A 13,573-nucleotide genomic window follows, 5' to 3' on the forward strand; every position below is an offset into this window, starting at 1 on the left:
ACAATATATCCTAAATAGTTTAAATATTCACTGTACCTGCAAACAGGCTGTAGTGCTCTTACTCAGCTTATTAATATATCTACGTAGCTGCCATAGTGATGGTTCAGGTGATTCTTAAATCCTAAGTAAAATAAAGCATGATAATCGTATCCCTCGGTCAAATGAAAGCCATGATATCCATTCCTAAGACTTGCAATAATCAGATATGCAAGCTGTTGGTTTGTATGTCCTATTGATTTAATATGCTTCTAATCAGTACATAAAGCTATAGGCCTGCAGTGTTAATTTTTCATATGCTTACAAAGTACCCTTTGATTTTCTGTCACGCGTTAATTACAGCGTTTTGCCATTAAATAGGAAGCTTTGTGTAAACTAATTACTAGGTAATCATTGTCTACCGCAAGCGTGCTGTTTGTACCTTTTATTTTATTCTAAAAATGCACAGATCTCGCAGTCTGGAACCACTATACCTTCCAGCCATTAGCTCTCACTAATTCATAGCATTATTGTGTTAAGATTGTAGGAGTTGTAATTGTTGTGGTATCAGTGCTGTTAATTACCGGAGTAAACAGTTGAAATGGTGCCAAGGTCTATTGTACAAGGCAGAGAAAAGGAGGTTTAAATGTTACTTCCACCATCTGGGGACTGGAGTAGAGGCAAATGCTAGAAAACAGCAGTGAGGCAATATCAGAACTTCAGCTCCAGGGTTTTAGGCCATATGGATCCAGAATATTTTGAATCAATTGAATTTAAGTGCCAGTTTGTAGCAATAACAGTGTGGAAGGAGAGGATAAAGCAAGAGTGCTAAAGAAATCTGAAATCCGTTAATGTTATCGCATCCAATAAAATGCCTGCTTGGATTATTTTAAAAATGTTTATTTTGCTAAAATCCAAAAAGTAACACATAGGCAACTCTAGGAATAAAAGAAGTTTAACTGTGTGTTGTTTGTGAAACGCAATGCAGGTTTTGTCTGACAATTCCTTTAGCATTACAGCTCAGCAATTTAGATAAAATTCCAGGGAAGTGACTGTGGATTATCTATATGATGTCTTTTTTCTTTTTGAAATTACATCTTTGGAATTCATTAGAATCCTTTCTTTAGAGATACAAGCCAGAAAGGAGGGCAAGTGAACAAAATTGACAGAGATTGAAATAGAGAAAAAGAAATTAATTAGGAAAATATTATTAATCTGAGGGCATCTGAATTGTTTGTGCATTTGCGGAGATCTAATTAAAATACAGAAAAGACGGGCTCAGATATTACTTACCTCATTTTGTAGTGAGGATTAACATCCCAATGTCCTGAACTTACAAATGCTTCATTTGAAATAAACATATGATTTTTTTTTTTTTTAAAGAGAGATTTTTGAAGATTATGACGATTATGTTACATTTGCTTCGCTCTGAAGGTAGGTGTGGGGAACCTTGAAAAACGAAGGCTGCAACTTCGCAAAAGCCATGCTTTTATGCATAAAATAGCAATGCACATGGAGTATTTTTTTGAAGTAAAAGCAAACTATTTAATAAAATTGTTCTCATCTCACATTAACACGCTGTGCATAAACATGCAGAATTATCTGACAAGCTTATAGAGCTTTCAAATGTTCCTGCCTGATTTTTGGTAGCACAGGCTGTAGTGATTTTATATTTGCTTTCCCTGCATATATTGTTTTCTGAGATGACATCTACGAGAAGGGATCTCGCAGCATATTGTTGTTGCCAGTTTAGGAGTGTTCAGAGGAAACAGAAAGGATCTCTCTTTCTAAACAATCCTGGTTTATTTATTTTTTATTGGTCTGTTAGCAGATGTTGAAGTAGTTCAGGGCACAATGTAAACATGCGCTTTTCAATAGGGGTATGGTAAGTAGCAAAGTATACAATGAAACAAGCCGTTGGGAGGGGGGGTTTTGACAAGGCCAGTGGGGTTTTTTGCTTTTTTTTTTTTTTTTTGGTACGTGTACGTAGTTGAATTTAGAATTAAAAGAAGTGCTTGATCTTTATATATTGAAATCCTCAGTGTGCAGAGTGACAGCATGAGCCAGAAGAGAAAACCATGGCCCCATGTGGTGTGAAAAAAGGAACAGCAGTTTAAGTGCTGGAAAGTTGAAAGAGAACTAACCTTCTTGTTCTTGTAGTCAAGGAAAGTGGCTGTTTTGTGCTTTTGTATTGAAGCATAGCATATGTGCCTCAGTTTGACAAAAAGCCTCTTGAGTCAAAGCAACCCTAGTCCTGTGTGCTGATCCAAAGCGAAGGCCGTGATAATGAGGGACGGGCTCTCAGGAAGCAGTGAGTAGATAATACTACATAAGTGGAGAATTCTGTGCACTGTTTTCGACATTCTATTTAATGCAAGTCGCAGCCACGGTGAATCACTTGCCATACAGCTGAAATGGGCCATTAGCTATCAGGGAAAATTGTCTTTGCTACTTTCAGCAGATGGAGCAAATATTTTACAAAGCAATTTTACATACGAAAAACATTTGTGTTTCTTGGTAATGATGGCTGTTTTACATGATGTTACCTTCTATCAGAACATCCTTTTCCAGCTTGTGGAAGGCAAAATTGGCACTTTTTAATTTTAAAATTTGCAGTTAACGATGAAATGCCTGGGCTTTAAATCAGGTTGCAAACTTTAAGTAGATAGGGTATTCAGTGTATCACTTCCAAAAACATTTCCGTTTTTATAAACCTCTCAAATTGTTTTGTTCAGTGCAGTAGATTGTGGTTCTGGCCAGCACGTACCTGTCTAAATTAGAAAAAACATCAAATCAGTTTGCAAAATTAGTTTGCAAAAGAGGAAATAATGAAAGTTATTTGGACAGTCAGACAGCAGTCACTGGACTCTTCCAATATTGCCATATTTGCTGGTGTCGCTGAGAGCATAAGAATGAGCTAGGCTGGACCAATTCACGTCAAGGCAGCTGGAATAAGTTATCAGAGCTCCACTGATCGCAATATAAAGGATATACTGTATAAATGGTATGAATTGTCATGGTGCCATTGAAGTGGCATAAATTGCCATAGCTTCATTGACTTCAGCAGAGACGTGGCAGTTTGTATTGCTGAGGATCTGTCTGCTGATTTTATTCTTCTCTGGCCCAGTCAGCTTTACTTATTTGGAGTTACTTTCTTCACTCTATTTGCTTGCAAAGTCTAAATAATTTCCTTTCAATCTGATTTTTAGCTAAAAAGCCTTAGGTCTTCCTCATGCATTCTGCTCTGCAGCCTCTTTCTGTCCCCTGGTCTTTCTTCCTATTTCTAAGTCTATTTCTTCTTTCTATTTATTTACTTATCTTCTCAACAGGCTTTTCTTTGCTGACTGATCTATCTCAAGTAGATTTCCTACCAGTGCCTTCAATATATGCCACATTTGGTCCTAATTTTTTGTTGCAACTGCCGTTCTAAGAAAGCCTTTCAAGATTCAGCTAGCCAGAAGGGTGAGAAATTATTTTATATTTGGGGGGAAAAGGTGTATTTTTTTTTTTCCACGCTTATTCATTGTTATAAAAAGGTGCGAAACAGATTTGGATAGATTTAAAGATTTCGACGTGAGGTAAACAGTATTTGGGCTGCTCCTTTTTTACTGGTACTAAGAAACATCAGCTGAAAGATTTGAACAAATGCTCCCTGTTTCCATTGAGCCTATGATTCTGAATTGTTTTGGGCCACATCAAGAGATAAAACATTGGTAAGCTCTGCTGGAGATACCGTCCAATTTAAACGAAATTAGCCTACCGAGCACTGATCCTTTTAAAAGGTTTGACTTCATGAGTGAATGTTGGATCCGGGCTTGAATTTGCCTGCTAAAACTCCCTATAATCAGGATTACTGCCTTTTTAGAGCTTACAGTTGCAAAAAAACTTCAACTAGAATTCCAGGTGCTGATCCTTACAAAGCGGTTGCCCGACTCCCTTCTGCAAACACCTTGATTAACTAGGCATTACTCGTTAAAAGAACTGTTACGTTGGGTTTGATCTCACAAGAACAGTTTTCAGATTTTCTTGAATTAGTTATTTCTTTAAATGCCCCTGCCTTCTTTCTGGAAGGTGCCTGGTTCTGATGCACGCATCCTTCACAGTCAGCGGATACTGAGGGTGCTTTGCACTTCAAGACGCTCCTGAGCCGGGCACCGTGCATCCACATTGCCCTAACAGACGTTCTGAGGTCACCCCGTGTCGAAAGTCCCCTTCAAATGCTATTTGACCTTATTTAAGCAAGCAACGCTGGGGCTGTCGAGGAAGTACCACAACAGTCTTGCCTGGCGAATGTCCATCGTATGGACAGAGAGTAGTAGCATATAATGTTACTATAGGTGTAGGTGAGGTGACCGGAGTCTCTGTGTCTTACCAGCAGCCTCCATTTGTGAGCCAGGTAAAAGTGCCCTTCGGTACACTTCAAAGTTTGGAAGTTCTGCTTGATTTTGCACCCAGTTTAGGGAGCTTTCTTTCACAACCATGTGTGATCCTCGGAAACAACTCCCTCTAAAAGGAGATACAACTATCCCCAGCGCTGTTCCACGGAGCTGGCGCAGCTGGCCTCATGTCCCTTGGAATTGTTGCAATGGAAAATTGTGTCCCAGTTCACATGCCCGTAGTTTAATTTTTACTTATACAAGCTTGGTCACAGCACTCTCAAATGCTTCTACACATCCAGCAGGGATTATTGGTTTTTTCCCCAGTAATTTATCAAAAGCTTTCAGGCAGCCGCTGCATACCTCTTCTTTTGTTTGTTTGGTTTTCTATTTCCGTTTAAATTGCACAATACTCGAAGTCATTAGATCTTGGGGATGAGGCTCAATGTGACAGAGGTATCGCTGAACACACTGACAGGTGCAAACTGATTTGTAGGTCAGCAACTCCACGACATCCATCATGGCTCAGATCCTCTCTCCAAAGCTGCGTTTATTTTCACTGTGCAACGAACCACCTGATCTTGTGACTTTTGGCTTAGCAATATTTCAACGCAAATACAAACCAAGACAAGGCCAACTGATATTTGCTCACTGCACTCTTGTTTCAGTCAGCTGAGCTATCAAAAACCTAAATTCCTCCTTACAGATTGTAAGGAAATGAGCAGTAAGACCTGAATCTGGGTAAATTCTGAGCTTGGATCTCATGTTTTACGTGGTCCTTTGTTTCTGCCATAAGGTTAAGGTCGTGCGGCTTAGTATATTGATGTACTGACTAAAACCATTTTTTAACGTTTTTTCTGAGAGGTTTAAAGTCAACAACATACTTTTCTCCTTAGTATATGATAGGAGCCCACATAGCCCAGATCAGCATCGTTATTTAAGCACCTCAAGATGCTTTAAAGGCTTTCTTTTCTCAATTCCATGTGAGGTAGGGACAGCAGTTGTCCCCCGTTCATGGCTGGACAGCTGAGGCACAGACAGAAAGTCACTTTCCCAAAGTCTCACAGGCAGCCTGCATTCAGGAACAGGATATACCTAGGTCTCCTATACGCAAAGTGGATACCCTAATCGTTGACCCATCCTCCTTCTTCTCATTCTGGTAGATAAATCACAGTAAGCTGCTTTTGAATTTGTATTTTTGGTTACATCACATCATGTGCTTCATGACAAAGCCCATCTCTTCAAACTCACTGGTCTGGAAAAATAGTGGGTTTTTTTTATTCCCCCCCCCCCATATTCTTAGACGTTAGCCATAAGGTTTTACCACGTTCCTCCAGAGCTCAAGATAAGATGATTGTGGTTTAGGATATTGCCAAGATCAGAGGATGGTTGGTCATCTTCTGAAGCACGGGATGCTGAAGAGAGAGGATGTAAAACAGAAGCAAAGAGACCCAGGGGAAGCAGGCAAATGCTTATGAAGCAGCAAGAAAAGGAGCCTGAAGCAATAGAGTCAGGGTCCTTGCACTTTATATGCTTGTGTACTTCTGGGACATTTGTGAACAGTAGAAGCAATGCAGTTGGTTTCTGTATTTAATGGGGTTGTTTTGTGTGTGTGATAATATAGTGAAGAATTTGAAACTAGGAAAAAGCTAGTTTATCTCCTATAGTATGACTAATCAAATTCTACCAAGGATAGAGGCACAAATACAGTAGTGAATTTATGTTACGGATTGGAGAGTGTAAAAGGATATCTCCTGCTTTAGAAACGCTTTTGGTTGATTATTCCTCCCTTTTTTTTTTCCTGTTTCTGGCATATGTGACTATTTCAATCCTCTCAGTTTCAAAATATAAACAATGTAGAAGTTATTGACTGCTGGTATTGATCCCTAAGCAGTTACCAAGTGCTTAGCATTTTCAGTTGCCAGATCAAATTATTGATATAAATTATAATGAAATAGATGCTATACTGAGTGGGGGGGATTGTCTTTCAGAGAAGGACAGTTTTCAATAGGAGGGAAGAGTGGTAAGTAGAAAAATTAAAAAAGGCTTCCTGACTGTGGGTAAACAGTAACCACATTTTTTTTTTTTTTGCCTGTTGGAGGCCTGGTTTTTAATCACCCCACAAGCAGTTTTCATTTCTGTAGTAAAATTGCTTGTGGTTCTATTTAATTTGTTTCTGCAGGAGCCAGCTTTGGTGAAGATCTCCCAGGAGCTGCCGGGCCTTTTAGCACAGCACGTACAGCCAGTCAATGAGAAACGATTCCCTACATGGGAAAAATTCCTACAAACATTTCTTAGTCAAGGTAAATAAGACTGCAAAGTCGCTGTTAAGTGTTATAAGGAGTAATTATACCATATTGTATGCCATATTCTTGTTAATCTTGGGCCCATTTAAATATTTATCTCCTTTTATTTCTCCATTATGCTTCGAATGTTCATTTACAAATGAATTATAGGCAACTATTCTATCATTCATATGTCCTATCCAAGCATTTAACCTATGTTAATCCTGGTTTACCTTTCGCACATGATTCTGAATCAATAAGCACCGATTCCTTAATCCTGAGTTACTGTACTGGAGGCCGTCACATTTGGCAAAAGGGCTTTAGGGAATGCTAGCAAGTGAGTTTGCACATAGGTAAATGGGAGAATATTTCATCTTTGTTAGGTGTTGGTGAGCAAACATCTGCGAGACTTGCTTTTCCCTCCCATAGGACCAGGAAGGGAGCTAGCTATATGTAAACTCTGGATGCTGCATACGTACATTGCATGAAGTCAAATGTGCTCATAACCTTTAGCTGGCCTGGAGAAGAGCTGAGCTTTCTCCCCAGCTTTTGCCTTCCAGGCAGGTGGTGTTGCCACTGAGGATCAGTAATGCAATGCCGTGTTGTCCCTTACGGTACATTGGCACAGACTCCTCGTTAGACCATCACCTGCTCTATCTTGCCCTCCAACCAAAGGAATATGAACAAGTTCCAATCTGATAGCTGGATAGTTTTGTTCGCGTGGTGCTGAGTCCTCAGCAGGGCTTCCTGCATTAAATCCACTCGTGGCACCTTTGGGTCAAAGCTGGCCAGTACCCAACTGGCCTGGAGCTCAGAAGTGAGCCCGTGTTTGTCCGTAAGAGGCAGTGCAGATAAAACCCTTGTCTAATCACCGCAAATCAGTGTATCTGTGAGCGGGCTTTGCACAGACATGTTAACGTCCTATATTTGTATGCCAAATTTTGGACGGAAAAGATGCAGTGTTTGTGGTTGGGTAGTAAATTTCTCTGGTGATTCTCTCCTGCCATCGTTTTGTATTATATATAATGGATATATACGTTTCATACATTTCTTTATCTGTGGAAGAGACAAGGGTGATTCAAAGCTTTGAAAGTATTTTTTGGAAAAATAATGCCAGGTAATGTATATAGTATCAATTTTTACTACATATTAGTTTATCCTAACTAAAGGAGTTATGGCATTATATGCAGTAAAAATGCAAACCCAGAATGCCAACCAGTTTTCTTTGTGGTTTTCCTATGGACAACCGTTCTAGAAGTTTTGTCAGCTTTTCTAGCCTTCCCATCTACATACCAAGTTCCTACCACAAGGCAGACGACTTATCTCAGGCCATCGTATGGATGGGAATATCCAAGATTAGTTTGCAGCAGGAGATACCACTCCCCCCGAGGTCCCAGCATTGCATTTCACTGCTGTTTGGGGCCTGGCATTTAGCTGGGCTGTAGGACAGACCAGGATTCATTCATACTACCCAAGAGCATGTTTCCCTTGTCAGTTATGTGATATATCCAGTTTACTGCTTGCAAAGCACCTGCAGCTCCAAAGCCACTGGTCAAACTGTACAGTGCTATAGTAGATGAGATATCTTCTTTCTCTTCTAAGAGATTCATGGGTTCTAGCTACGCTGCTCACATTACATTTATTTACTCGCTGTATCTCCATAGCAGTCCTCCCTGCAATGTCAGAGCACAATAGGCGCTGGATGGTTTCATTCTGTGCACTCTGAAGAGCATCACATGTGAATTTGATTACTAGCTTAACAGCTAATTCATTTCTTACTAGGTGGTGTGATAGAAGCCTTCCCACTCTCAGCAAATGTCACAAACCTTACAGTGGATATGCTGATAGAGCCAACAGGCGAGATAAAAATAGTGTCATCTGGAGACCAGCTCCATGCTGACGGTCCTTTGCGATCATCTGGCACTACCATTCCACAGTGTTCTGTTGATCCAGCAGTTCTTAATTCACTCTGCTTAAAAATTGGAGAAACCTGTAAATCTAAAGGAGTGCTTGGTTACTTCTCAGTTGATTTTGTGACTTTCATCCATCCGCAGACGATGGAGCAGCAGGTGAGTGGGGCAGATACGTTACTTCACGCTGTCCCCCTGAGATCAAGAAATGTCTGCTTTCCTACTTGATTCCAACAGGTATCAGGAGAAAACTTTGCCCTTTCGAACAACCGTTATTTCTCAGCCGTGAGGCATGTGGAGGGAGGTAAAGCACATGGTTATTCTGACAGTAGCATAAAACTTAGACCTGATCTGCCAGGTGGACCTGAGGAACCTTCTTCATCAGCCTGAAGAGTAACAAACCAACAAAGCCTGTAGGGCTGCTTTCAAAGCTGAGCGATAAGAAAATAATATTTTAATTCCTTCTAATGACTTTTTTTCCCCCTAAAATAAGTGCATTCAGCATTAAGCTGGCAATTACAGATGATGTCTTATGGCTAAGATGTTTAGATTATTTTAGTTTCAAAATGTTCTGAATCTCTTGTATTTTGCTCTGTAAAAATAATTACCGGGATTATTGTACTCCTTTGAGTAAACTAGCGTCTGTAAGGATGCAGATCTGAGCTTTGAGGATGAATCTAAGGAAGAGGGGATATTGACAATCTCTTATAGCAAATAGGATGGTAGTGATGAAGAATTTGGTTTACATCGTAATGGCTAATTCAAGTAGAAAGAGGTAATGGAAAGCAGTCTTAGCTGTTATGTCTCAAGAAGTTACAGCCCTGGGTCAGGAGTTAATGTCTCTGAGCTGGTACAGAACAGCTGACTGTGGCATATCAGTTCATTGTGAATGAAAAGGAAAATACGCTCATTCAAACTACTTTTGCTCTCCATTTGGCTCTTGGTCTGAGAGAAGAATTTACGGCAAGAAAGATAGATGTGATCTCACACCTGATAAAAAATTATCCCCCGGTATCAAAATACAGACTGAGGTCAATGTGCGTCACGTGACAGTGTATATGATTAAAGATATCGTTGCAGGGATTGAAATGAACCTGCATTGCTTCCCAGATGTAGGGGCCTGGGAGCAATGAATGCAGGGCATCTACATCATCTCACTCGAGGGGCAGTGACTTCTTAAAATGTGCTCGTGTGATAGCTTAAGCTGTTTATCTCTAGCATAAATGTTCCTGTGGAATTCCCTCTGTAGATCCTTGTCCTAACGAGTCTTCCACATGGGCTGCACAGGCTCCTGTGTGTTTTTATCGGAGCCCTTTTGGTCTGTCAAAGCTCTGAGGCTTCCTGCGTGCCTGGTATCAAGAGTAGCGCGTGAGAGCAGAGCAGTGCATGACACCATTCCAGCTCCCCTCCTACGGCCTGAGGCCACACACTGCTTTCTGCTGCCGCGCAAATGGGTACACAGTTAGTAGTTTGCTTGCTTTAGAGTATTTAAAAATATTTTAACAGAAGATCAGCAGATCCAGGTACTGTGTGACGCATTACGAAATTCGGTTTTACGATAGTGCCTGGCAGTATATTGCACCTCCTCCAGTCCTGAGGACTTCATGCGGTGGGCACATTGACTGCAGGCACAGGTTGCGCTAATGTGGGAAGAGGTGGGTGGCCTTTTGGGGAGTCTAGACTGAAGAATACAACATTTTAAATAATTATTTTCTAAGGTTAACACCTGGAATTACCTAGAAAGGAAAATGTCGCTAGGAAGCCAGTGCAGTTTTGGAGTGCTGGAGCACTGTGTGACTTACATCAGGCATAACTGAGCAGAATGGAAGGGACTAAATAAACGTTTTCTCGTGGAATCCTGCCCAGGAGAGTCTTTTGTGTGGATGAGTAATGGGGTCTTTTCAAAAGGTAAAATCAGAACCACTCAAGTGACCCTAGTCCTCCCTGCCAGAGTTTACAAGCCTATCAGCAAAACCTCATAGTCAGCTCTATCAGAACTTTTGACAACATAAAAAGTAATATAATAAATCAAGACAGCCGGAGGGTATTGACTCCAGAATCTGCTGCTGCCTACGATGGATGGCAGGGCAGCAGAGGAGGGGTGGCCACTGTCCCTTATAATGCATACCTCAACTTTCGGATCTTATAAGTGATGGAGGATATTGTCCCAACAAGCACTGCAGTCAGTGCCGAGGAACAAATAGGTAAGAGAATGGATTTAAAGAAGCAATTTAATCCCTGGCGTGAATGTTGATGATCAGCCTTGATCATAGTTTGTAACAAAGTATTAATCTTGCTTGTTTCTATGCTAGAGGAATCTGGCATTTGTTTTATTGATAAGGTCAGATTTCTTTGTCACAATGTAATCTACTAAATTCTTTCACCAGTCAGACGCTGTAAAAACCAACGGAAGGGCGTTATTGAATATTGTATTCTACTGTATTGTATTTAAAATACAATACATGAATATTGTATTGTATTTAAAAATAAAAACATTTTCAGGAGCTGAAAACCAGCAAAGGCAGGCTTCCCATAGATTTGTGCCTTGAAGTTAAGTTCCCATGTGTTCTCCAGATGAACTCACCCTGCAGCCTTTCCCGTTGTAAGGTCATTAGTAAGGTCTCTCTTCTCTATCCACTTACTTCTTTTAGGAGTCTCACAGGGGTTTAATATATTTGACAATTTTACCTTCTTCCAAATTTAGCTGATATTGGCCAATAGGATTGAATGTTATGACAGGCATACAAACCTAAAGCATAATGCCAGACTAAAATAAAACAAAATGAAGTAAAATCTGGGTGAAGAGACTGAGCGTTCAGCGTTCTGGTAGCGGCCTTGTGTTTGAAGACTAAAGAAAATGAGATAACTTGTAAAGAACATAAAATCTTTCTTGTTAGTGACAAATAGTATTGTTGAGCTTACTGGGTACAACTATACAAATTCAAAATTAGTATATGGATACAGATGCTAATCCAAGACCTGAGCATCAAGTCTCAATTATTTCTTGTGTTTCCAATGCATCTCCTTGGTTTTCGCTCTTTCGGCATTGTTTTCTTCTACAATCTTCAATTAGGACCCTCACCGGTTAAGAAGCGTTTAACTGTAGAAGGGAACATGTCCGTATTTAATGGGGTAGGCTGTGTAGTAGGGCCGGACTCTCAGAAGACGGTGTGGCTGTACGCACGCAAATCCATTTGGGTGTCCGTTTCTCCTAGGCGTCTGAAAATCACAGCTTGTATGGCGCGACAAAAGGCTTTAAACACGGGGCTTGCCTTTAAAACCAAAGAGTTAGCATATGGTATCTATTGGCAAAAGCTGGCTCTTTGGCAGTGCTATGATAATTATATTCCATTTTAAGCTCAGAGAAGGCTTAAAATCGGGCTTTTGGTAACTGATACCACTGTAGGGTGACTGTGCTAAACCAGAGAATCGGAATGATGTTAGCTTTGAAATACAGACCACAGTTACATTTGACTCCCAAAATGTATTTACACAGGCATTGTAATTAGAACTGCGGATAAGCCATATTGGACAACTTCCATGTAAAGTTGCTTTAAAGAGATTAAGGGATGACATTCTCACCCACTGAAGTCAATGGGAGTTTTGCCAATTGCTTCACTCAAGCCAGGAGTTCACCGAAAGGCAGAAACGCTTCCTAGATTATTAAGGTTGTGACATTTCCTGGCATGAACAAGGACATATTAAACCAGCCAGTGTTTCTTGTGGTCTCCTGTTATTCCTGTCTGTTCTGTCTTGGTTTTCTTCCCTTGTTTCCAATTGCTTCTACCTTAATATTTCCTACGTTTGTCAGCATCTACCACAACTTTAACATTATTTAAGCACAGGTTTTTAAATTTAACTAGATGTAGAGGCAATTAATGATGCCATCTGTCTTGTGAGAGAGAGATTACACAAAAGATTGTGCTCCTGAAAGCGCTATTTTTTTGGCAAACAAGAAATCCTATTAGATTCTCAGAACATTTGCTCACTAATTTCAGAAGTGCCCACTTTAATGCAGTAGCTGAAAGGCTCAGATACATTTCCTGGAAGTACAGTATACTTAGGCATCCTTTCAAAGTTATATTTTACAGAAAATATCAACCGATACATGATATTTTCTGTAACACTAAAAATTAAATATATCATTGAACATCTGTTACCAATACAGTCTGAGTATTTAAATACTCAAAAATCCCCGAAACCTTCATAAAGTTACATGCTACATAAATACAACTCTTTAAGAAATGTGAAGGGCCAAAGAAGTGAAAACATATTTTCGCCTTTGCGGACTGAGCAGCTGTATGCTGCAATACGTGTCTTCACACGTACCTCCCCTCTGCACTCCTGCGAAGGGGACTTCAGAGCAGAGGAAAGAAATGCGTGTACTTTCAGTTTCAGGCTCTTCATCTGAAAGCCTTTAAAAATCTGTCTGTCATAAGCATAAAATTAATTTTGACATGAACAATGGGGTATTGCTTATATTTTTAAAGATTGCTACTCTTAGCGAGTATTTTCCTTCAACATGCTTTTGTCACGTTGCCGTGGTCCTTTGGAGCACCAGTAGCAAAGAGACTGCGTGATGGATAAGGAAAAACGCATGCCCGTCAAACACACGAGTCGGTGGGAAGCCAGAGCGAATGTAGAAATGAGAAAGTAATCTCTGTTTGGGTCACTGTAGAGCTTTGTGCCCATCACAGACACGGCGGTAGCTTTACTCTCTTGCAGTTCTTGCAGTCTATACTGACCAAAAGGTGACAAGAGGGATGCTGTCCTCAGGCCCAGAGGAGCTGGGTGATGCTGTAACCTTTCAGATATAAGATACGCTGCCTCATATTTCCACTGGGTTTTCCATGTGCTTCTAGTTGGTACCCAAGTCTCTCCCTTTCCCTCATTCTCACAGGGCAGCTTTTCGGTCTGTCGCTGCGTCTGCAGTCCTACCGCTTCTACATACAGCAAGCAATTCAGAGACATCTACAGATCGTACTGTCCTCCGTCTACATAAAGCTCTTCCTTAAATTATGGTAGA

General features: G+C 40.5%; 1 protein-coding gene across 1 annotated transcript in view; it reads left to right on the plus strand.

Annotated features, from left to right (window-relative positions):
- IQCH (IQ motif containing H) overlaps positions 1–13,573 on the plus strand; it is a 70,943-nt gene that overhangs the window by 40,203 nt on the left and 17,167 nt on the right. The window contains exons 15-16 of the mRNA XM_075506410.1: positions 6,535–6,655; positions 8,420–8,706. Coding sequence (XP_075362525.1) covers positions 6,535–6,655; positions 8,420–8,706 — 408 coding nt within the window. The remainder of the gene's footprint in view (positions 1–6,534; positions 6,656–8,419; positions 8,707–13,573) is intronic.

This window comes from Mycteria americana, chromosome 6 (genome assembly GCF_035582795.1).
Source record: "Mycteria americana isolate JAX WOST 10 ecotype Jacksonville Zoo and Gardens chromosome 6, USCA_MyAme_1.0, whole genome shotgun sequence".
NCBI lineage: Eukaryota > Metazoa > Chordata > Aves > Ciconiiformes > Ciconiidae > Mycteria > Mycteria americana.